The 24,180-nt window shown below is 38.4% G+C and overlaps 4 protein-coding genes across 4 annotated transcripts; 2 read left to right on the top strand and 2 right to left on the bottom strand.

The window, feature by feature from the left end:
• Positions 1-1,442: 1,442 nt before the first annotated feature.
• Positions 1,443-3,086, top strand: PKNH_0704000 (conserved Plasmodium protein, unknown function; the record flags this gene model as incomplete). The annotated part of the gene is made up of 1 exon (XM_002258298.1): positions 1,443-3,086. The coding sequence occupies one exon, from the start codon at positions 1,443-1,445 to the stop codon at positions 3,084-3,086; it is 1,644 nt and encodes a 547-aa protein (XP_002258334.1).
• A 949-nt stretch (positions 3,087-4,035) lies between these two features.
• Positions 4,036-5,740, bottom strand: PKNH_0703900 (vacuolar protein sorting-associated protein 46, putative; the record flags this gene model as incomplete). The annotated part of the gene is made up of 7 exons (XM_002258297.1): positions 4,036-4,086; positions 4,370-4,453; positions 4,559-4,627; positions 4,780-4,893; positions 5,091-5,205; positions 5,425-5,516; positions 5,678-5,740. The coding sequence occupies 7 exons, from the start codon at positions 5,738-5,740 to the stop codon at positions 4,036-4,038; spliced, it is 588 nt and encodes a 195-aa protein (XP_002258333.1).
• A 1,166-nt stretch (positions 5,741-6,906) lies between these two features.
• PKNH_0703800 (exoribonuclease II, putative) lies at positions 6,907-12,108 on the top strand (the record flags this gene model as incomplete). The annotated part of the gene is made up of 2 exons (XM_002258296.1): positions 6,907-9,365; positions 9,477-12,108. The coding sequence occupies 2 exons, from the start codon at positions 6,907-6,909 to the stop codon at positions 12,106-12,108; spliced, it is 5,091 nt and encodes a 1,696-aa protein (XP_002258332.1).
• A 1,346-nt stretch (positions 12,109-13,454) lies between these two features.
• PKNH_0703700 (conserved Plasmodium protein, unknown function) lies at positions 13,455-20,675 on the bottom strand (the record flags this gene model as incomplete). Its single annotated transcript, XM_002258295.1, has 1 exon — positions 13,455-20,675. The coding sequence occupies one exon, from the start codon at positions 20,673-20,675 to the stop codon at positions 13,455-13,457; it is 7,221 nt and encodes a 2,406-aa protein (XP_002258331.1).
• Positions 20,676-24,180: the final 3,505 nt, after the last annotated feature.

The raw sequence follows: 24,180 nt of genomic DNA, 5'->3' as shown, positions 1-24,180 counted from the left end.
GGAAGGTGGATCACTGAGTCATTTAAACATGTTGACATTTTCCATGTAGAGCAAGTGGAAGATGATGTTCCTTTTTTTTTTTTTTTTTTTTTTTTTCTTTTGTAAACTTTGGGTGACAGTCTAAAGTGACGTTAATATGGAGACCTACAAAGAAGAAGCTAACAATGAAGACATGGCGTGTGAGCTCTGAATTTTCTAAATTTTTCATGAACCTTAAGGAGAAGGTGAACTGAGATACGCCCGTTGGGACAAAAGGTAGGTAATCATCCCTACGTGTACATAATGGACCTTTCAAATTTAGTCTGACTCACTTTAGCGATTCATAGGAACGATTTCAAAGAAGAGGATGAGCGGTATAACTGTTTTTGCGAGGACGGCGATGTTATGCCAAAATTCCCTATTCTGCTTTAAGAAGCGCCATAATGGTTATATGTACACGTGTATGGCAAATTTTATCAGGGGAAAAAAAAAAAAAAAAAAAAAAAAAAATATATATATATATTATACCTTAAAATTATTTACCGTCAATGTTTATTCATGTACGATGCGTGAAAAATTTTTATGTTCCCCTGAGCCACTCAAATAGGGCTCCTGCAAAAAGGGAATAGAGGTTCGTACAAGTTTCTTAAGGATGTTTGATTTTCAGGATATGAAAAACAATTATGAGGTAGGGAAAATGAAACAGTCATAGGGTAACGATTTTCTTTTTTTTTTTTTTTTCTTCACTCTCATAAGACGCAATTGTGAAGGGTGCTAATATGTTTGGGCTTTTTTTGTTGGTGAAGGAAATGGAAATTTCTATATGTGAATGTTCTTGCTAAATGGGAGAGGAGTGACATAGAGTGGGCCCGTTCCTTTTGTTGAAATGTGCATATGCAAATGTATGTATATAACATATACACGTCTTTGCAAAAAATATGATTGACGTGTTTTATGATTAGGGATAATATCTCCGATACTTCTTAAGTAGAGCTTTACACGTCTGTTGCCACGTGGGGGCATGACCTCAGTCAACTGGACCACCGCTAATTTCGTACAGAAGAGGGAACAAAACAGATCTTTCTTAGAATGCTTCAAACATATTACACCCTTTGAGAAAGTATACACAGCGTGAAGTGCTCGTCGGAGAACAACTGTACGCGGGTGTATAAACATGCCGTCCCTTGTAGGGAATTCCTCAGAAACATGATTCCGTACGCCATCATACCCATGGCGATATGGATGCGTGCATGTTGTGCATGTATTTTTGGAGCAAACATCAAAAGGCCCACAACTTAGTGATCCATTTTTGCAAAATTGGCGTTGCATTATTGTATCGTGATTGATATTCGCACGTAGTTTTTTTTCATTTTTTTTTTTTTTTTTTTTTTTTTCTTTGTTTGCTCACCCTTTGTTTTCTCCACTCCACAACAGCTGCGACTCACTTGCGCATTCATACAATTATGAATTTGAAAATACTCCCCCTGTTGATATTCCCATTTCTTCCACGGGATGAGGGAAAAAGGACAGAAGATGAGAAGTTCTTTTTGAGTAGGAATCAGGGGCTATTATTCCCCTCCCAGAGTGGGCACAGATTAGATAGGAGGAGAAAAAGTGGACGCTACCTCTTTATAGGGAAAAATAAAGAGAAGAGTAGTGTTTCTCCAAATTTAAAAAAGAATACACCCACAAATATTTGCACATTAAAAAATGATGGTTCTTACATGGAGAAATTAGGATGTGTAAAAAACCGCATAATTAATTTTTTCAGGAGAGAAAAAACTATGATCGATAAGATAAAAAATTTAAATGAGCAGGAGAGTCTTTGGTTTGTCACTGGGTATGCCAAAAATTTGTTCAGTGAAAATTCATATTATCACATTATCGGTTTCGAGCACATAAAAGAGGTGGACTTGAAGACACTGGCTCGTTTAAATAGGGTCCCCCCTTTGGACGATTTGCTCCCTGGGGATGATGCGCGGAGGGGCAACTATTTGGTGGTGGCCGCTTACAGAGTGGACAAGCGTGTGGTTTTTTACAAAAATGGACAGTTTGGACCTATGGGGGGGACATGGCACGTAGGAACCTCGGCTGGGGATCCGCCGACCTCCATTTCGAGAAGCACTTGTGGAAGTTCCGGAAAAATTGCCACGGCAAGATCCACCGCTGAGCCCCGCAGGAACCAGAACTACATGCTCTGCTCCTACGCGTACTTCATATTCTACGTGTACGATAAGGAAAAGAAAAAATATTACATGTGCACAAGGGACATGAACGAAGAGTGCTCCCTTTACGAAATGGATAATTTGGAAAAAGAAGATCTGTACCATTTTCTGTACAATTGCACTTCAAGCAAGAAGGACCTGCAAAATATTGATGTCGTCTCTTTGATTAAGAAGAACATTACAGTAAAACGCGCAACAGATGATATGTCCACGGAGGAACTTTTAAATGTGCACAATTACACTAATAAGTTTAATTCGTATTTGAAAAGGCTATTCAACATGTGCCATAATTCAGACATTCTCCTGGAAAATAGAATGAACAGAAAAAATGAACAGACAAATATTACCTTCATTTTTGCAAATATCAATTTTTTATTTAAAAATAAAACCTATTTGGAATATTTAAAAAATTTTTTTCTTAAAAATGATCAACAGAAGAATCTGCTCGAACTTATTTTTAAGGATAACAAGGGGTACAAGTTTTACGTCCAGAATGATGTAACGGATAAATCATCCTACGTGCTCAGGTGCACCAAAATTAGCAAAAAGAAATTCGATATGGTGTGCAAAAAATTACGCACAATTTATGAATATAATAGTTGTAATGCAAAGGGGAAGGAAGAGCAAGAAAAGGAGGATCCTTTTTTTGTTTACGCCAAAATTTTATTTGATAGTTATGCGAAAGATTTGGCTAGTAGTGAAAAAAAAAAAAATTTCCGTGGAGAGGAAAATTACGCCCACAGGAGTATTTACATAAACATCGGCTCAAACGATTATTTTGAAGGCGCAGAAGACATATCATTTAGCACCGTTGACCAAGGTCTTTTATTCAACTTGACAAAGAATTTTATGGACAGTCTAGTTTCCTGCATACATGTGTAACGCTTTTTTTTTTTTTTTTTTGTAGGTGGAGCGTGTGTATGAGTGCAGCAGGTTTTGTTTCGCACTCTTGACGTAAGCTTGGCCGAACTTTTATTAATATCCACTTAGTGTTAATCTCATCGTCAATCATAGTGTTAATCCCAATTTGTGCTTTCCCTTACCTTTTTTTTTTCCATTTTTGGAAAAATATTTCATGTAATTTTTCCGGAGTTTGTCTAGCACTGTGTTATAGTACGCAGTACTTTCATAAATTACGTTTTATTTACCCTCTCTCTCTCTTTTTTTTTTTTTTTTTTTTTTTTTTTTTGTATTTTTCCCCTTTTTAAGCTTTCTTTCTTTTTTTTGTGAACAATATGAAGTGCGCATTCAAAATATGTTTTCATGATTGACCCCCTTTTGAGGCGAAAAGAAAAATGTGATATTTGAAAGTGTCCGAATTTTTTTTTTTTTTTTTTGCTCCCTTCACTAGCCAGAAAAAAATGGCTGTTTATAGTCTTCCCCGCAGAAATGCTCCCATTTTACATATGAATAAAACAAAATTGTAGAGAAAAATGAACTGCTAAAATGTTAAAACGTGCATGATGGGTATGTAATTTTGTGTGTGCTTTTTACACTAAACCAAATGTTGAAGAATGGAGGTGGAGTTAATTGGACACACATAAGGTGTCAGCAACTGCGTTCACATGTACCTATGCATTTTCGTGGATACTTTTTTCCCTTTCGCAGAACAAAAACAAATGTGGGAGAAGATCACGGGGGGGGGTGGGTCTTCTAAATATTCTTAAAAAATAAAAATTATAGTAAGAGGTGCAGTAGCACATATAAATATAAATACATATACTTCCGTATGTTTTCACAAATGTGTGTCCATGTGAATGGGGGATGGTGGAAAATGACAAAAACGAACCTCAATTATAATTTTTTTTTTTTTTTTTTTTTTTCCTTTTTGTCATTTTAAATTTTTTATCCGTTCGCTCATGTTAGAAATTTCTTCCAAATGCTGCAAAAAAAAAAAAAAAAAAAAAAAAAAGAGGGGGGGACGAGAGAATTTAACATGTTTTTTTGCATACGAACCAATGATGGTATATAGACACTGAATAAATTAGGGATGCACAACACATGGAACAATTTTATGGCGAAATTTCTTTTTAAAGAACTATGTCTTTAGATATGTGTACATAACGCTGTACAGTTCTGTGTATGTGTGTACATCATGCATTGTGTTGTGCATATTATGTTTCTCTTGTTCTCCTTTTCACAAATGATAAGAAATTTTCTTTTACCTTATTAATCGAATTTACGGGTCCCAGCTGTCCGTCTAGCTTTATGGCATGCTCATCTGCTATTTTCGAGATCAATTCGTCAACCTGTGTACACAAATGGGGGGAAGGAAAAAAAAAAAAAGGTGGTTAACATAACGAACGAGTAAAACGACCTGCTTTCCTTCCCATAATTGAATTGTCCTTTTTTACCTCCTCCGTGGGGGCGCTGATCGCAGAGGATGTTTGAACGGTGTCGCTTATGAGATCCGAGCTAATGCTCTGCGGGTGGTGCAAAAGCAGTGAGAGTTTATATATATATATAAGTGAACATGTGTGTTTTGGGAGAATGTCCACGAAGATATGCACATGTGTACTTATAAACGAACTTAGGGGGTGATATGCCTCCCTTTTCCTAATTCTACAAAACGTACAATTTCGTCAAAGATGTTTTCCAGCTTCATCACGTCATTCCCGATTTTAACGGCATTGGTCTCCGCGTTTATCTTCTGTATCAGCGGGATCATCATGCTTACATCTTTAACTAGCTGCAAAGGGAAGATTCAGGGGAGGCATGAATACACACGGGCATGCATATATATGTTTACATGTATGTTAATGTTTGCATGCATATATGTTTCTTTATGATATTTTATTTGTCTATGCCCATTTGGGGATGGATGGCATAAATCCCATGGGGTCTGCCCTCTTTTAAACGATTTCTTAACATTAACTAGAAACTAACCGATGCGCATCTGTGGGCCCCCTCGAGCCTCGACACAAGGACATCCAATTTGTTACTCAAATTGAGATAGTTAATTTTCTCGTTTTTTTTTCTAATGCATTTTTCCGCATAGATCCTGTTAGGACGGAGGAATGTGTCGAAAGAGTGGGCTACAACAGAGCAGGGTACAATGGGCAAGAACCTCACAAAAAAAAAAAAAAAAAAGGCACAACAGAAAGGGTGCCATAGTGTCACCACAATTAGTGATTTCCCCATTTGGTGTAATTAAAAAGGTATATGCGTTTGTCACAACGTGTGCAAATGCACGCGACACACATTCCACAATCTGACCCACCTTGCTATGTCGATCTTCCCTGCCTGTATAGCTTTCTTGACATCGGTTACGAGTTTTTTCTCTTCTAGTTCTGACCTGTTTGATAATTTTTCCTACAAGGGTTGGCAAGTGGTGATGCAGTATAAAAAAAAAAAAAAAAAAAAAAAAAAAAAGCGGTGTAGGGAAACCAGCTGTGTCCATTCTCTCCCAGGGTACATATCATACATATAAATATACGCAACGATGTATAGGTATGTATGTTTTTTCTGTTTACTAATTCCTTCGTTTTTAATTTTAATCGAAAGATGTGATCCTCCGTGGAAATTTTGTTACCCATCGTTTACTTTTAAAAGGTACGGATGGGAGTGTGGGATGTGCACTTGCGGGTACCCCAATTTCGGGAATACATAAAAAAAAAAAAGGGCAACACTGTGGACGATAAAAAAAAAAAAAAAAATGAAATGAAGAAGGAAGAGGAAAAGAAAAAAAGCGAAGTCACTGAAAGTCTGCCCACTGGAGGGTGAGGGAAAAAAATGCAAATGAAAGAACAAACATGTAAAATTTATCACCCAGGGAATTTTTTTTTTTTTTTTTTTTTTTTTTTTTCCTTTTACATATAATCGTCTGTGGTAAGAAAAAGATTATGTCAAAATTTGACACGTCAATTATGTGCATTTCCCCTGTGTATTGATAAAAATACACAACATTCGGTTAACTTGGGAGGATCACCCCATATGTGCCTTTATGCACGCAACACATGGGCAGAAAAAAAAAAAAAAATTTCCCAAAATGTACACTTGTATGTTTCTGCGAATTTACTGCACTGCGGAAATTGTGTTCAAATGAACCTCGTAGAAGAAAAAAAAAATTTCACAATGCATAAAAGGTTGTACTAATGTTGTGGAAAGGAGAGAAGGCAAAGAAGGAACTCACCAATATGATACATATGTTGCTAAAAAAAAAAAAAAAAAAAAAAAAAAAAATGTAACCTTAGTAGGTTAGCCAAACAAATACAAATTAATGATTTTTTTAAAGTCCTCAGGAAATGTTGTTTTCTGAAGAATGACAGAAGAAAATGAATAGAAGTAGCATTTTAATTAAGGTAGAACAAAAGCGTCATTTCTATCCCCCTGCAATGTTCACCTTTTGTTTAGTTTTTCCCAGAAGTGGTTCCTTTTATGTGTATTTGTAAGCAATTGCGCTGTGGGAGTAGTGGAATTTTAAGGGAGTATTTATTAAAACATGCCTTTTCACCACAACGAGAAGGGAATAATTTGACAAGTTGGAGAAATTCCTCTGTGAGTTTTACTATTGTCGTTTTAGAGGGAATCTCGCACGTTTACCAATTGAACTTGCGCGCTCCTCACCGTGCACTCCTGTAGAAAGCTCCCAGAGGAAGGCAACTGAGCCCAACACCCTGTGCGCTTCTACATGTATCTACATGCGAAACAAAATGATATTAGTTATACAAAACAACAGTGTAAAAGAGACAAAAAGTAGAACATGTTTTTTTTTAAAAATGCTAGAAGATGTTGTTTTTACACGAAAATCTATGAAAATATAAGAATTGTGAAGAAAGTAAAGTTGGAGGGGAGGGCGTCCCGTCCTGATGGAGGGGGGAGTTCGAAGTATCCCCCAACTGAACCGGAGCAGTCGTGTGCCCCGGGGAAGGAACAGACAAAAGAGAGCAGTCCCTCCTTGAAGGACATCAAGACGGATAAAAGTAAACAGTTTTACAAAAATGTGTATGAAAAAATAAAACAGAAGAATGTTAAGTTAGGGTACCATGGGGAGCGTTTGTCAGATGATTTCATTGATAGAGGAGAGGCAGGAGGAGGTGCCCCCTTAGAGGAAGGCCTGCGGGAGGCAAGTGGAAAAGAAGTCCCCATGAAAAGGCACCCTGGGTTTAGTGAAAACCGAAGTGAAGAAAAAGTGGGCGTATCAGATAAATTGCACGAAAGGAGAGACACAACTTGGAAAGAAAAAGTAGCGGAACGATTAAACCTCCAACGGGATATTCAAAGTGGGAAAGGTAAAGTTATCAAGGGGGAAGAATATCTAAAGATAAAAAATAACTATTTAAAAAGTAAGGATGTGTATTTGAAGGTTAAGGATGGGCATGTTAGTGGATACAGTAAAGTCGGTAGGGATCGGCAAGGGGAAGGCTCACCCGCAAAGTGGAGTGCAGTTTTGGCAAAAGCTCCCTTACAGTCCAGGGGATCCAAATTCAAGGGAGAAAAAAAGGACGGAGGACAAGAAGAAAAAATGCCCCATCAGGATAGAGAAGGAGATTCACTGGACGGAATGTCAAACAGAACAGAAGAAGGGGTGGAAACAAAAGGCGCTGACAAAAACGAACGGGAAAGAGGAAGCCTTAAATGTAAAAGCTCTCTGAGCCCAAATGGAAATCACACAAATAAACAGCTGTCATACCTCCGCTATAATGATAAAAATAAGTTAATGAGAGATTCACCAAATGGGAAAGACAATAAAGAGAATATTCCTTTTGATCCCAAATTGGAGAAGGTAAAAAATGCAAAGGGCGAATGCCAAGTAGATGCCGAAGCAGCTGATAAAAATTACGTCGATGTGGAATATGAACAATATTGGGATAGCGAAAAGATAAAAAAAGTTTTACAGCTACAGAAAAATAGAGAGAAAATTTTTAAAAATAAATTATTCAAAGGAGTATTATGTGTATCCCCTTATGATACGAGCAAGTGTATTGTGATTAGTGAAGAAGAACCTTTCGGTTCTTTGAAAAAGGATATTTTTAACATTCATGGATATATTAACCGTAACAGAGCACTGAACGACGATGTAGTGTATGCCTACACGGCTCGAAGAAAAATCAAGAGATCAGGAGATTTAGAAAATGAAGAAGAGATTCTCGAAGCGAGTCAAGAGAGTACCATCTCGGGAAGCGAAAAGGATGAAGAAAAAACGGAACATTTTTGTAGAGTCGTTAACATCGTTGAACGGAAAAATTGTCCAATTGTGTGTACCTTGAATTATTTAAATATTAACAAAAGCATAAACAACACTTTTGGCAGGAAGGGAGCTCCACAGTTGAAAAGTGAAAACTTGTTGAGCAATCCTCAGAATGTAAAAACGCACAAAAGGGAAGGAAGTAATATGGTGTGTGATCCCAATCATGAAGAACTTCCACCCAGGAAGAAGGCCAAAAAAGGCCAGGGAGAAAACGCCCTCTTGTGCGCCAAGGTACAACCCGTTGACCCTAGATTACCATGCTTCATATACGATGGTTCTAGTTGCATTTTAAATAGATTAGTGCACTATTTGAAGAAAAAGAAAATAAATCTGTACCTCCTGGTGAAGTTTAAAAAATGGGACACACACCAGATGAATCCATATGGAAGTATTACTACCATTTTAGGAAATGAAAAAAACTTTTTAGGAGTCATTTATTTTTTTATTCATTTTTACAAAATACATTTTCACATTTATGAGAGGAGTGATATGTCTTATTTGAAGAGCAAAATGGGGGTGAGCGACAAAGTCCTGGTAGCTTTGGCCAACCGCCAGTCTTCTGCGTCGAGAGCGCAGGGTGAGGAAAGCTATGGAAGGGGGGAAGTATCATTGGGGGGAGTAGTACATCGAGGAAGAGAACCCCCACCTATCCTCCAGCACCAGCTCAAAATGTCCTACTTGAAAAACATGCAAGAAAATAATAAGCGTATCGAAAAGTACATGTTAAAAAGCTTCCTTAAAAATAGAGAAATTATTACTAACCTGGACATATTTACCATAGACCCTCCGACTGCAAAGGATTTGGATGATGCTCTATCCATTGAATTTGTCGACAGCGACACAAATGCTTCAAGGGAATTTGAGTATAGAATAGGGGTACACATTTCTGATGTCTCCTTTTTTGTAACCCCCGATTCTTACTACGATAGGGTGGCTTCCAAAATGTGCAACACAATATACATGGACCTAATGTAAGAGGCGAAACGGGCTGTAGGATTCATCGTATGTGTTTATCTTCCCATTGTCTTATGTTCACCTGTTCTAATGCATTTTTTTTACTTTTTCTTTCCTCCACTTTGCAGGGTCATACACATGCTCCCTTCCATTTTGAGCGAAGAAATTTGTTCTCTGAACACCCAGGGCGAGAAGCTGTCCTTTTCCGTCTTTTTCCGACTGAGCAGTCGGGCGAATCCATATGATTTCGTGAAGGGGGAAATTGGAGAGAGTGACGAAAATGCAAAAAGCGACAATATCCCAATGAATGAAAAGGATGTGGAAATTATGAAGAGCTTAATCAAGAGCAAGAAGAAACTAAACTATGATACGGTTGAGGATTTCCTGGATGAAGTGTACGGCAACCTTCAGCAGAGCAATAACAATATAAAGGAAAAGGAACAAGACATTTTAGTGAGGGGGAATCTTCCATTAAGTTCCTTCCCCTTTGTTGCAAATTTTGAGGCAATGTGTAAAAAGTATGACCTGAGCATAAAATTGGGAAGCGACATCTTTCGATTATTTCTGTTGTCCAAAATGCTGAAGGAGAGAAGTGGACGGAAAAGCGTCAACTCCAAGCCGTCTTTGTTATTTTTATTCAATGAGGAGGATACTTATGGGTCCTGTGCGCGAGATAGGGGTATGCCCATCCAAGTGGAAGAACTGGAGGAGTGTTATTCGGAGGGAGGAAACACCCTTAGTGGCAATCTTAGTAACCATCTTGACGACGATGCACTTAACAAGGGGTTGGAGGCCTTTCTGAAGAAGAAGAAAGTACAATCCCTGCTGGAAGAAATGGACATGGAAAATATTCGCGTGGAAAAAATTGATTACAGAGCAAAAAGCCACATGCTAATAGAAGAAATGATGATTTTAACAAATTTTTTAGTAGCCAATAAAATTAGCCAAAGTAAAAAAATGGGAATCCTTAGGATACATGAAAACACCTCGGAGGAGATAAAGAATAATCTCCTTCACATTATTGACCATAAGACATACATCCTAATTGATTCCATGATTAACATAAAAAGTAGCAACATTAACGATATTTTAAATGTCTGCGAAAAGGTATTGGGTAGTAATCAGCTCATGTGCATGCAGTACAATATTTTGAAACATTATAAAGAAGCCATATACATCCCGTACACAGAAGGGGAAAAGAAGACTCATCATTTCGGCTTGGCATTGAACAAATATATTCATTTCACTTCCCCTATAAGGAGATATATCGATATTATCATACACAGAATTTTAGGCAATATTGTGGAAGGCGATGAGGAGGGCTTAAATTACAGTTACGAGGATTTGAAAAAAATTTGCGACCAGTGCAATGTTCAGAAAAAAAAAACGGACGAGGCTCAGATTCATTTGAAGAATGTCCTCCTTAATAGATACCTCGTATATTTGAACGAAGCGTATAAAACGGAAAAGTCACTGGTGGCGAATGTGCCTAAGTCGGCTGCAAAGGATGGGGACAATCATAGTTTGAAAGATTCATCACTGTGTGTGCTTCACCAAGAGGAGCGAAGAACAACCCCCCATGATAACACTGTACAGTGCATCACCCCCTTGGAAGGAATGAAGCCCTCAGTTGATCAGCCACAGAGGAAAGAAAGGGATGGCCTTACCCATAAAGGAAATGAATTGGATGAATATCAGGAACCTATTAAGAAGTACTTCTACAGGAGGAATGGTCTTATCTACTTCCCGACAGAAGCCTATATTCAAGAAATAGTGATAACGAAAAACGTAAAGGAGAGCATTTGCCTGAATATATTATTTGAGAATTATATTGATGTGGATGGAATGGACGACACCGAGGAGGATTATACATCGAAGACATACACATACACATCCTACATGTTGAGCTCATGCAAGGGAAGTAACCCTATGAGTAGCTACCCCGTGGAAAAGAGCAATTCGATCACCGACCGCCTGAAGCTGATAAATGAGGCGAATGACGAAATACCCACCGCCAATCACATTAGAGAAGAAAGCGCCAAATGTAAATTAAAGAAAAACGCAATTGAGAATAGCAAACTGAAAAATGCAGTCGTCTTTTATGTGCCCTTGCTAGAAACAGAAAAGTCAATCAGTGACACCTTGCTGAATCTTACGTTTCAATTTATTTCTGTGTCCTATGAGGAAAGTACCTTTGTGTATGATTTATCGAGACGGGTACTGTACAGGGTGGGCGGAAATGCGACTGCCATCAATGGGCCGCTCATCAGTGGGGATCTGGATGGAACCGCAAAAGAGGAAGAGTCCACGCCATCATCTGAGCACGGGATGCAGAATATAGCAACCCTGGATATCCTTAATATCCTTAAAAAAATAAACAACCCCCAATTTAGCGTTAAGTACGAAGTACTAAAACTGGATGAGAAAAAGGCCTTTGAGAAAATTTACGATTTTCTGTATATCCATGACATTTTCTTCAAGCGGGTTGAAGAAGGCACATCGAGAGGGAATTGCAGCCGAGGTATTAACCATGAAAGTTTTTCTACCGATGAACATAATAAAGGAGATGTTGGTCTGATGGAGAAACCTGCTCATTTCGATGGGGAAAAGAGCGAAAGGAATAAAGCATCGAATGGAGATGCGAGAAGGGAATGTGCTGAAGAAGGATATACCGATGAGTATGAAAGAATAAGCAGGTTTCAGAAGAAGGAAATTTTGATTGTCCCCGGATCGCAGGTGTGGACCTTGCGCTTGGCATGATATAGACGGATGCGATGTGGGTTTTATGGGTTTAGATGAAGTGGCATTTAGGTGCTCACCTGGTTGGGACATGTCCATGTTTTCTACAACAATTTACCTCTTTACGCATCTCATTTGAACGCTCCTCCTGTAGAATCAGAAAATATTATCCCCTGTGGTAATTCATCGAGGAATATCCGTAACACGGTGCATCTTTTTGCACTTCTACTCCATTTCATGACCCATACATGTTCCTTTCAGCATCCGTTTAGTTCACTTTTTTCTCTTTTCTTTCTTCATTTTTTTTTTTTTTTTAAGTGTGAAATATGTGCATTTCTTTGGTGTTCACTAATTCGATGAAACTGTCAGCACAGAATTACTACATCGCGAAGCAACTGCAGGTGTATTTTTCCCTGTGCATATACTTATGCCTACGATGCTCCATCCCCATTCGCTTGGGAAAGCGACAATTCGTGACCTCCCCATTTGTCAGTTTTTAATCCCCTTTGCACACCCGTCTATTCCGAATGCTTGATTCCACAAAATGAAATGGTTATCTTGTGCATTTTGTTTTTTCCTTTTTTGTCCTCTTTTTTTTTTTTTTTTTTTCCCTTTAATTAACAATTTTGTCAACTTTGAGATTTACATTTTGGTTTGTTTTGAACTATTTATAAGTTATTTTATTCAAATACTTTAAAATATCCAAGTAGGTGCAAGAAATGGGGCGTACGGGAGCTGGTGCACATGCAGAAAAACACAGGTACAGACGCAGGCGTAGTTCAGTGGTCCTCACATGTGCACATACGTACGTATACGTCAGTGTAAACCGTCCAACTGTACAAAAAGGAATGTATTAAAGAGTACTTAAAAAAAAAAAAAAAAAAAAAAAAAAACACAATTTGCAAACTTAATAATATTTAATTTGAAGCAAGTGGTAGGTGTGGGATGATCACCCGGAATGTAGCATCAATGGAGCTACACAGCATGTATTGAAAGTGAGACTAGCCAAAAAAATAAATAAATAATAAATAAATAAAAATAAATGACGACGATGGAGTAATAAGAAGCGAGAAATGAAGCGAATTTATGAGGTATAAAATTAAATTTAATTAAAGGCATTTGGGAGAAAGGACACCCCGCACACGAGAGGATTAAGTTACACGAGTGGGGACACATAGATAGAAAAAAAAGAACATCAACGTCTACATAAACATGAACATTAAATCTAACATATCACAGCGTAGCATAGAAAGCTGGCTGGTGGTAGGAGCAAACGTCGAGAGCCTCATCTCAACTGCTCAAGTGTGTATGCCACCACAAAGAAAAATCGCAGCTAGCTAAAATGCTATGTCATATATCACCACTCTCTAGTCATTCCGACCAAATTTATGATTCTTCTTTAGCCTCAAATCTATCTTAATAGCATAATGGTCAGACATTGTCACAAAATGTACATTCTTTATTTTCATACAAAAGGAGTAGCAGCAATTGGAGTTTTTCTGATTCCTGTTCGTGTGGACCATGACAGAGGGTTCATTAAAAAGTATCTTGGCACTCTTAATATAGTAATGCTTCAAAATTTTTAGGTCGTTAGATTTTTTTAGATTAAGAGTTTCTTCGTACCGCTTCCCCTTCGCCTGGTGATCATGATCCTTTCTGTCTCTTTCGTTGCGTGTGTCAGTGAAGACATTATTTTGCGTGTTCAAAACGAAATTGGGGAAATCCTGATTTTGGCAATTATCACCTACTGGATCGGTGAAGCTGTTTGACCGCTTTGGGGCTTTTTCCTGATCCATCACGAGTTGTTCATCGTCAGGCATTTCAGTTATGTGTACACTTGGCTGGGATTTAACCGCACCTATCTTATATGCTTCATCTGTCTTTTCTGCTTCACTTAGTTTTCCCTTTTGGCCAATTTTCTCTTTTTCAGCTGTGCCGTTCTTTCCTCCCTTGGCACCCCTTCCCCTATTGTAACTGATGGGAGGAAAGAAAATATAATCGCATCTCAGTCCGTTACACCTGGAATGGGGCCCAATGACATTCAGCGGATTTAGGGGGTCCCATGTAAATTCGTCACTAGAAATGTTTTCTTCGTTTCTAAATTTAAAAAAGTTTTTATTTTTTATACTAAACTTCATCTTGTTGTGCAATTGTCCTTGGTTGGATTCTCCGCCGCGTACACTGCTGCACTCATGTGTACATTTTTTATTTTTTGACGAATTGAGGTTGGCATTTACACAGTTGTGGTTACCCAAGGATATTCTTCCTTCATTGATATTCTCCATCAAGTGATATTTATCCTTTTCCTCTTTCTGCCTTCTCTTAAAAATGAAATATTTTTTGCTCTTTGAGTAATTTTCTTGACCCTCCCTACTCGGTGCTTTTCCCCGATTATAATTTTTACTCCTTTGATTTCTTTCCTTTTTTGACAGCGGAGAACAATCACACATTTTTATAAAATCCTCTGGCAGTTTTATGCTACTGAAGGACCTTGGGGGGTTTGAATTATTCTGGACGAAGGGGCATGTTCTGTGAAGCGGTTGAGATTCACCTTTCTGTTCCTTCTCCATTAGCAGAAGTTTCTTTTCTTCACCTAGATTACCCTTTACATTTTTTGCACATGTACAAAACTTCTGCTTTAATTTGTTTGCCGTTTTAAATTTTAACTTTTTGATGAAATAGAAAATGTTTTTTTTCAGCGCTTCTTCTGTTCTACTGTTGTAGCATTTTTTGGTGAAGTGTAGGAACTTGTCGCTATCATTTTTCCCTTTCGTATTCGTCAATTGGTTTTCCAGCGAATTGGATTCATCACTTCTGGGTGAGTGATTTACCCCTGGGGTTGCCTCTCCTTTGCAGTTAGTTTCCTTCTCAGTGTGCTCCCCTTCTTTTAGGGAATGAATGAGATGATGTTTTTTTTTGTTTTTTCGCTTAACATTTTCCAATATAAATGAGTTCCCCTCTTCTGTCTCCTGCTTCTTCTTTTTTGACTCTCCCTTATTTCCCTTCAAGAGCGTCCTTCTTTCAACCCCGCCATCATGGTGCCTTTCATAATTCCTCAAAATGTTATAAAAGATTTTTTTTTTCATCTGTTTTATTTTCTTGGCTAACTTACTAATCTTCTTCTTCTTTTCGTTTGTATTGATATTGGCATTTTCTTCAGAGGGGTAAGTACCTGTGCATGGTAGATTTTCCACCTGGCCGTTGCAACAGTTTTCATTGTCGTCCCTTCTTGTGCCCATTTCACTCAGCACCGAGTCTTCCTCCTGTGTCTGCCCCATCGCCGTCAATTCCTCTTTCAAAAAAGCGCTAAAAGGATTTTGTGTACTCAATTGGTTTGGACACTGCTCATCCACATTGCGTACTTTTTCCTTATGATCATTTAACTGATTTTTATAGAATGTAATTGTATCACTCACCTTGGAATCTTTTTCTCTGTGCATTTGAGTGTGGTTCGAGGTGCCATCACCCTTCTCTTTCGACATTCTCACCGGGATAGTGTCCTCAGCATGAATCAGGGGTGTACTCTCATCCTCTCTGCCTTTTTCTTCCATTTCTAGAGGTGGTACACAGTGTGTCATAATTTTGTCTTCTCGTTTTGTGCATTTCTTATCAGTCAGTTGGTTACATCCCGAAGTGTGAAATTCTTTCATCGTCTCTGTTTCTGGTACCTTATCCATTATCTCCCTATTTGTGAATCCTTCCTCTGCCATACAGTTGACCACTCCGCAGGGGTGCATCTCGACTGGAACACGCACTTCGTTTCTTTCCTGTAGATCATTCCTCGACGCATTCGAACTTCGATCACTGAACCAGTTGGCTTCCTCCTCATCATCATACAGATCCGTATACGAGTGGTTGCTCTCACTAGATATGTCACTGGAGAATAAATTCTGGTCGCTGTTATAATGGTGGTGTATATTTGTCGCGGCATGGTATTCACTGCCATCTTCCTCCATTAGGGTGTTCAATTTTTCTCCATCGCCTTTAGTGCGTAGAGTGCATTTCGGGGTTATTGTGATATTATCCATTTTGTCTTCCTTTTTGAACACATCACAGGTGGAGCAACTTTGTATATTCCTTTGTCTCTCCTTTTTGTCCTCCTTAACTCTCTTATCTGCGTAGCACTTGAGGCTACATGTCTGCTCCGTGGGGTGGTTAAAACGGTCATCTTGTGCCTTGTTCACATGGACTGTACTTTCTAACATATCATGGTCTCCTTCCTGATGACCTAACACATCATCGCCCCCACTACTAATGGAGGATATTTGTCTATAATGCATTTCGACAGTGGGAATATGTATTCCCCTCTTTTTCTCTGGAACTACATCCGAAGGGTTATACTTCCAACCGGGAGTACTGGAATTTGGGATAATGCTACAGTGAAGAATGTCTCCCCTTTGTAAAGGGTTCCAATTGCCAACTCCATTAAGCGTGTGTTTTTTGCCACTGGATATAATCTGATTGAGGTGGAGAAAATGCTCTTTTTGGTGAAGTGCTCTGGTGCGTCCTTTTCTATGATGATACTTCACTCTTTTGTAATTGGCGGGAAGAAAATTTCCTTTTCTTCTCCAGATGGTCTTTGAAACTGTTTTTGCAACTTTCCTACTAAATATTTGCAACCGCTTAGAGGGGACGATTGTAACTGCACAACTCCTACTATGCTCAGTCATTTCATGGGAAACGCATCCGAAGTACTTTCTTTGAAGAACATTCGTAAGTTGCATGTGTTTATTTATCGCATCATTCATTTTGTCCATTTGGTTTCCGTGATTCTCCAAATTGAGGTTGCTTAAACAAACCGATGGATGGACTTCTACGGAATTGTCATCCACATTCCATTTCTTCTTTTCCCTGGTGTATCCCTTACTATAATATATGCTACCATAGGATTCTAAATTTTTGGAAAAGCCAGAGATAGTTTTCATTGAGTTGGAGTAAACTATACTGCCGTTATTTTCGGAGCAGTTAAAAGTGGAGCAAACGCGCAAGGAACTTCTACTCCCTAGTTCATCATTTATTGTGTCCATTTTATTATACAACTGTGGCCTCTCAATGTAGATACTCTTTTGTAAATTCAGAGAATGATTACTGTAAGCGTAATCCTTATTTTTGACTCCCTCTTGGTTGTTATGAATGGGATGATTTTCTTCTCTTTCTTCTTCTCTTTCTTCTACTTGTTCCTTCCCTTCTGCCTTTTTGGTCTCCGTTTTGGCCTCCGTTTTGGCCTCCTTTTTGGACTCTGTTTTGACCAGGTCCCTGGTGCTGCTACCAACCCTGGGGAATAAATGACCAAATGAATGGCAACTATTGGAAGAAATTGTACGCGGTTTTTTTTTGTGTAGCCGTGGTAATGCCTTCGCTATGAGTTGTTTTGTTTTTTTCTTTTTGACATTTCTAGCATAGAGCCAAGCGTCTTTCCAACCCCTTTTAATGAAGGAGGAATAATTATTTGGACACAAATTGGGAGCAGCATTCAGATCACCAATAATTATTGGGATGGTATTTCTTTTTTCAGCATTTCTAGCTATTTCCATAATTTGCTTAATTTCGAAATCTCGAACCCGTTCAATATACTTAGATTCTGTGTCTGCGGCGCCGCTAGCTAGATGCATATTCACCAAAGTAATGTAACTAAAAAAAGGGACATCAATAACGACTTCTAGGAATCCTTTTGTCCCGAATAAATATTCCAGATACGTTACGTGCTTGAATCCATGAAAGAAGGAGTAGATAATAGGGTACTTACTAAATACCAGTAATCCGTGATGAAGAGCAAAGTATTTCTTTTTTGTGCAACGCGGTTCCTTTTTATTTCCTCCGTTTGGGTTGTTGGCGCTTGTTCCGGTTCGTTTGCCATTTTCGTAACTATTACCTTTAGCTGTTCTGTTACTTGGACCGTCTCTACCATCCTGACGATTGCCTTCATCGAATTCGTCTTCCCTTTCGACATTTACATCGCCAAATTTTTCCTTAAAGACGTCACTGCAATAATTATCCCTCGCACAGAATGGATACTTCGCCATCAGTTGTTTCTTTAAATACTCCACGTGCTTCTCATCATATACTTCCTGCAACGCTATGATGTCTGCATTGGTTTCTTTTAAAGCATAAGGAATGTGCAGCAAGCGTTTGGAAATAAATGGTGGGTTCTGGTAGATGCATAAACCGAATATTTTGTACTCGAGCAACCCCGTGTTGAATGACATGAACGAAAGGTTTTTGAGCATCTTGTTCATGATTCGGAGGTTCTTTTCATCCTTCTCGTTTTTCCCGGTTTCGACGGTCGGTTGTTCGGTTGGTTGCTCGGCTGGTTGTTCGGTCGGTTGGTCGATACCTACATCGCCGCTCTTGCAGTTTCTGTTGATGTGGGCTCCCCTGCCACCACTGCGTCCCCCTCCGGAGTTACTTTCTTCCTCATTGATGTTCTTTTTCATGTTCCTGTTGATGCTATTTTGGTTTTCCTCCTTCTTTACCCTATCTGGCACGCTACTCCTTTGCGCGGAACTACCATCCACGTTGATATTCGTTCGATCTTCCCTTGCAATATTATGACAATCTAACGTGTTGCTCTCTTCATCCTCTTCGTTATTACCTTTTTTGTTTCCTTCATTTGAATCGCTCTGTATATCTGTAGCACAATTCTTAACATTATCTGCTTTCGATTTTATCTCCTTTCCTTTTGCCTTTTCACATGCATCACATGTATCGTCTTCATTGTTCGGCTCGCCCCTCTGTTCAGCGATAACGGTAGATGGGTCGGTTCCTCGTTTTTCCCCCCCATCATTTCGATCACCATCTTCATCCTCCTCTTCAGCGTCGTCTTCATCGTCATCCACTTCATCATCCTCCCCATCATCGTTTTCCTCCTCATCACCGTCGCTACCGTTATTGCTGTTGTCTTCGCTGTTGTGTCTATCCCCGTTGTTGCTGTCCCTGTGATTATTAATATTTCTGTTTTCGCTTTTTCTCTTGTTAGTTTCCTCCTTGTTGTCATTATCCTTATCATTTTCTTTTTCGTTTTCCTCATATTGGTCGACCCCCTCGTCATTGCCACACGCGCAACGGGGGCCTTTCCTCATGTCCCTATTTTGGGTCATGCATCTTTCGTCTTCGCTCCGATTTGAGGAAGACTTTTCTCTACCACTTGTTTTCTCTACCAATTTGCTAACTGCTACACGTTTTTTTTTTCTACGTTCTTTTATGTCAACCTTGTGGGTTTTATCCGAGTGCTTTGGATATTCCACCTGAAGTTCACCACCACAGTGGTTAATGCTACTTTTGGTGAATGGAATTTGTGTGCGGTCTCGTTTGTCTCTTTCCCCCGCTCTGTGGAGATTATTTACACGTTCATTTTTTTCGTGATATTCGTTTTTCTCCTTGTCAGTTCCTACTGAAGAGGGGTCTTTACATATTTCTATATCCCCGCACAAGGAACACAACATAGAGGAAAAAACAGACAATCCCGCTTCGCACCTATGTGCTAAGTAGCTACATGTACAATACGATGGTCTAATTGTATACGCATTTGCGAAACGTGGATAAACTTCAAAAAATAAACTAATAGAACCATTCACTTGAGCAAGAGAGGTATTCAAAATGCAACAGACGAAGATGATCTCTTCTTCGATTAAGTAGGAAACGGGATATTTCCTTTTATAAGTAATTATTATGTGTAGCATCCCCCTTAATGATGGAAACTCTTTTATGAACAAGCCTATCCCTTTTGCTCTATAAATAAAATGAAATTCATTTTGCATCATCCTATGAATATATAAACGTGGGTACCTATTTTGTACATTTCTCCGACTTGATGATATAACATTTTTTTTTAAAAATGCACATAAAACGGTCGATGAATTTTCCAAAATGAGATCCTCGTTCCGTTCTATAAATAGATGAAGGGAGAGGTTAATTTTCTCTCGTTCGCGTATTTTTGATTGTTGTGAAAAAATAAGTCTCGAAGAATGATTCTTTTCTTGCACAAGGAGTTTATACTTTTTTTGCCGCCCTTCTATTATTTTATTCGATCTGACCAGGCTGCATGTCCCACTGGTATATTCTTCATTGTTCACTTTCTTTTTGTAACTATGGGGAACTTCATGTATGGTGGGATGAACAATTATGCCTTTGTTATCGTCGTAACCTAAAGTGCGTATATCTGGGGTGCTCGTAAAATCAAGGAGCTTAGAAAGACACAGCATATACATCTTGATGCAATGCAGTAGAAAATTCGTCATGCGATTTTTTACTTCTGACAGTGCGTGCAAGACAAGTCCACCAATCAGTTTTTCAATCAGCCGTTCTATAAGCCACTCTAGCAGGACAAGGCGTAGTAACTGCTCTACTGATGGGTGAGTTCCCTGTTCCAATCGCAGGTGTTGTCGATTACGTACCCCAAGAGGAAGACTGTCTTCCAACGCCAAATCGAATAAGCTTTTTTTTTTCAAGCCATTCTGTGGGCACAGGCTAAAAAGGGACGCTTTTCCCCGTGTAGCAGTAGCAGAGGTGATTTCCCCACCCCGTTTGGGGTTCCCCTTACGCGTGTGATCATACGTACATGGCGAATGCTTCCGAACACAGACCTTCATGATTCGTGGGACTAGTTCTTCATTTTTCGCATCCCTTGTTGTGTCTACATATGATCATGTGCTACAATGCGTGTGCGTTGCATACACATACATGTGCATGCATATATTGATGCTATGTTTAGTTCGACTATAGCTCGTTTCATTTTATTACAGTTGGATTTGTCATTTGGGTTTACCCAGCGATACAAGGGAATGCGAGTGTTATGCTGGATTGGTAAGCGGCACAACGAAGGGGCTGGGAAAACACACAAAAACAAATGGGCGGAAAATGGACCACAAAAATGGGGAATGGGGATTTTATAATGGAAAATACGGAAGAAGTGAAAAAAACGGGGGAGTAAAAACCCAAAAAAAAAACAAAATAAAAGAATACACCCAAAATGGTCGTAACTATCACGTGAAAGAAAATTCATAATGGGAGATGCACTCGAAAAAAAAGTAAAAAATTAAAAAAGAGGAACATCGCAGAAAGTTCATTTTACCTCCCTGCTCCCCTGCTATTGTATTTTTTTTTTTTCTTTCTTTTTTTTTTTTTTTTTTTTTTTTTTTTTTTTTTTTTTTTTTTGTAAAAAAAAAAAAAAAAAAAAAAAAAAAAAAAAAAAAAAAAAAAAAAAAAAAGACTGGATTATGCTTCCATCCTATGTGTACAATTATAGCGAAAACATACTAATTTTTTTCACTCCGTTTTGCCTTCAGTTTGGAGTGCATGAAAAGGTCATGCGTTTTTGTATATCCTATACATGTGAAGGAAGAAAATACAAAAATGCGAAGGGGTCTAATTTGCGCAAGGTGAGAAATGTTCCATTTTTTTTGCAACTGAAAGGAAGCATGGGAAAAAATGGCATCCTCCTATTTCACGTTCTTTATTCTTCTCTTTCCATTTGTTCTTATATCTACACACGCTCATGTAGAAATTTATAACACACGAATGTTTACAGGATAAAGGGCAAAAAAAAAAAAAAAAAAAAAATTAAAACTTGTTCAGGTAAATCTTCCTAAAATATCGTGAACATTTTTGTTAAAAAAAAAAAAAAGAAAAAAAAAAAAAAAGTTAAAATAAAGAGAAAGCACTACTCGAATTGCGCACGCACATAAATATGTGTGATAAAGGCATACGTACGGAAGTGTGTTGATATTTGTATTCCTAGCATCAGTTCACGCTGATACTTGGTCAGTGAAGAAACTTTTCTTTTATTCACTTCACTTTGTTGGTTGGAATTGCTGAAGAGAGGAAAAACCCGTTTTGAATATGCCGACAGGGAAGCACTTTCGCGATGAAATGTGCGTGAAGTACTACATTGCAATCTTGCGAATATTTACACCACGCAGCCATTGGTACTCTCCATTGCACATCACCCAACACTTGTGATCCGAGTAATGTGCTAAGATGATTAAAAAATCATGTCGTATTTTTTATGTAAAAGGGATATAATATGATACAAACTGGAGAATATTTCACCAAATGTCTTGAACAAAAAAAAAAAAAAAAAAAAAACTCAGAATGATTTTTTTACTTCCCAACTCCAGGTTGTACTTCTTCATCTTTTGAAAAAAAATGCAAATTGGTGAAAAGATTTTTCAGTTTGTTCATGTGTTTAAGAAGAATACAGTTTCGTGAAAAAAAAATGAGTAAAAATTCGTCGAAAAAGGCGAAAATAACGTAAACAGAATTGGAAATTCCGCATTTAAGTGGCCCCTAATTGGCGAAAGGGTATTAGATAATGGCAAAGAAACGCATGATACTTGCATACACGCTTGTTGCTAGGTTATTTACTCTTACTCTTTTGTGTGTGTGTGTGTGTGTGTGTTTTTTTTTTTTTTTTTTCCCATTTCATATTGTTAAGGGTGAACTCATCACAACTGCTCGGCAAAAGGAAAACCATAAATTGTTAGTGGTCGGTCTAGTTCCTTTGTTGAATAGATTCGTTCGAACGCGGCCACTGCGTGAGTCAATTTTGCTTAACACCTTATGATGGTAAAAAAAAAATGAAAACACGACAGAAAAAAAGGAGAACGTGATATGTCACACCTAGCCTTATGGAATTGCCTCTTCAAGCATGTTCTCTTTTTAATTTTACGTTATAGATAGTAGCATGGGTATCCGACGACGAACTTGCCGCTGACTCTACGAATAGTTCCCTTTTCGTGGACGGCACAAGCGGGATGTGTGTGTGTGTGTGGGGGGTGCGAGGCTCGTTCACAGTTCGCAAAAAAAAAAAAAAAAAAAAAAAAAGGGGGACCTCCAGGTCGGTAAATGCATACGAACATAAGCATACATTGTAACATATTTTGGTTTACCTACACATGTCTGCCATCCCCCGCATGTACGCACCAAACCGCCAAGATACTCCCTGCCGATGTGTGAAAGAAATATACAGGAACGACGTAAATAATTTCTCCAGTGGTAAACTGAACGGAATGGAAAATAGCGAAAAAGGGACACCACTGGTAGATCAATGAAAAGGTTTTAACTTTTCTTCACATTTCACAAAGCAATTTTAGGAACCCCATTGCATGAACTCTTCTCCCCTCTACTTTTTTTTTTTTTTTTTTTTTTTTTTTTCTAAAATATACAATGTTGCAGAGCCTCTTCATTTTATTTTCTCTTTGAAATAAGCCATATGAAGAGAGTTCACCGTCCACGTAGCTGCAGAACGGAATAAAATGAGACCCCCGAAAAGGATGATACGCTGGGTGAATCTGGTGAACGCACAACCCTTACTCCGCTGCGATGTAATGCGATGACCCATACAGGAGAAGCTTTTCCTAAAATGTGAGCATTGCGTAAATGGGGAAGCAGCGTGTATGTAAATGGCTCCACTATAATGCTTTGAAGCGGCGCAGAATAATTACGAAAGTGTTTGTGCACTTATGCGAGCGTGAATTGGCGGCGCCTCCTGTTGTGTGACAAGGGACATGCGCATACGAAAAAAAAATATTCTCTGACTAAAAATAGAAAAAAAAAAAAAAAAAAAAAAAAAACACAAAATGTTAAACTGAAGATGAAAGGAAGAAAATGAAATAAGAAAAAATAAAACATAACGAAGCGAAACGAAAGGAGGTAAATAATACCTTTGAAATGACAAGTGTACATGGTCATTTTGTAAAACATACGCAATGATTTTGATACCCCTCCCCCAAGTTTGGCATCCCTTTTTATGAGTAGCCCAATCTCATTTCTGCTTCAGTTGCGCAGTTTGGATGGAATGTTACTCCAAAAGTGCAGCATAGCATATGCATAATAATATGTATATATATATATATATATATATATATATATATATATATGTTTACGTACTTCCGTGACGAACGCATGAGATTATTGCGAAGTCATGCATGTTATATGTAAGCAGGCGTGGTAACCACAGTCCGGCGCACAATCCGGATGTAGTGCTAAAAGTACCAAAAGGTATTTTTATTTTATAAAATTCGATTTATCCCATGTTGATACGTACCTTGTTCCCACCACTGATTAATGTTTGCTCGACTTACCTGCTCAGTGAAG

Source organism: Plasmodium knowlesi, assembly GCF_000006355.2.
Source record: "Plasmodium knowlesi strain H genome assembly, chromosome: 7".
Lineage (NCBI taxonomy): Eukaryota > Apicomplexa > Aconoidasida > Haemosporida > Plasmodiidae > Plasmodium > Plasmodium knowlesi.
The sequence above is the reverse complement of the archived record's forward strand: the minus strand, read 5'-3'. Positions and strand labels throughout refer to the sequence as shown.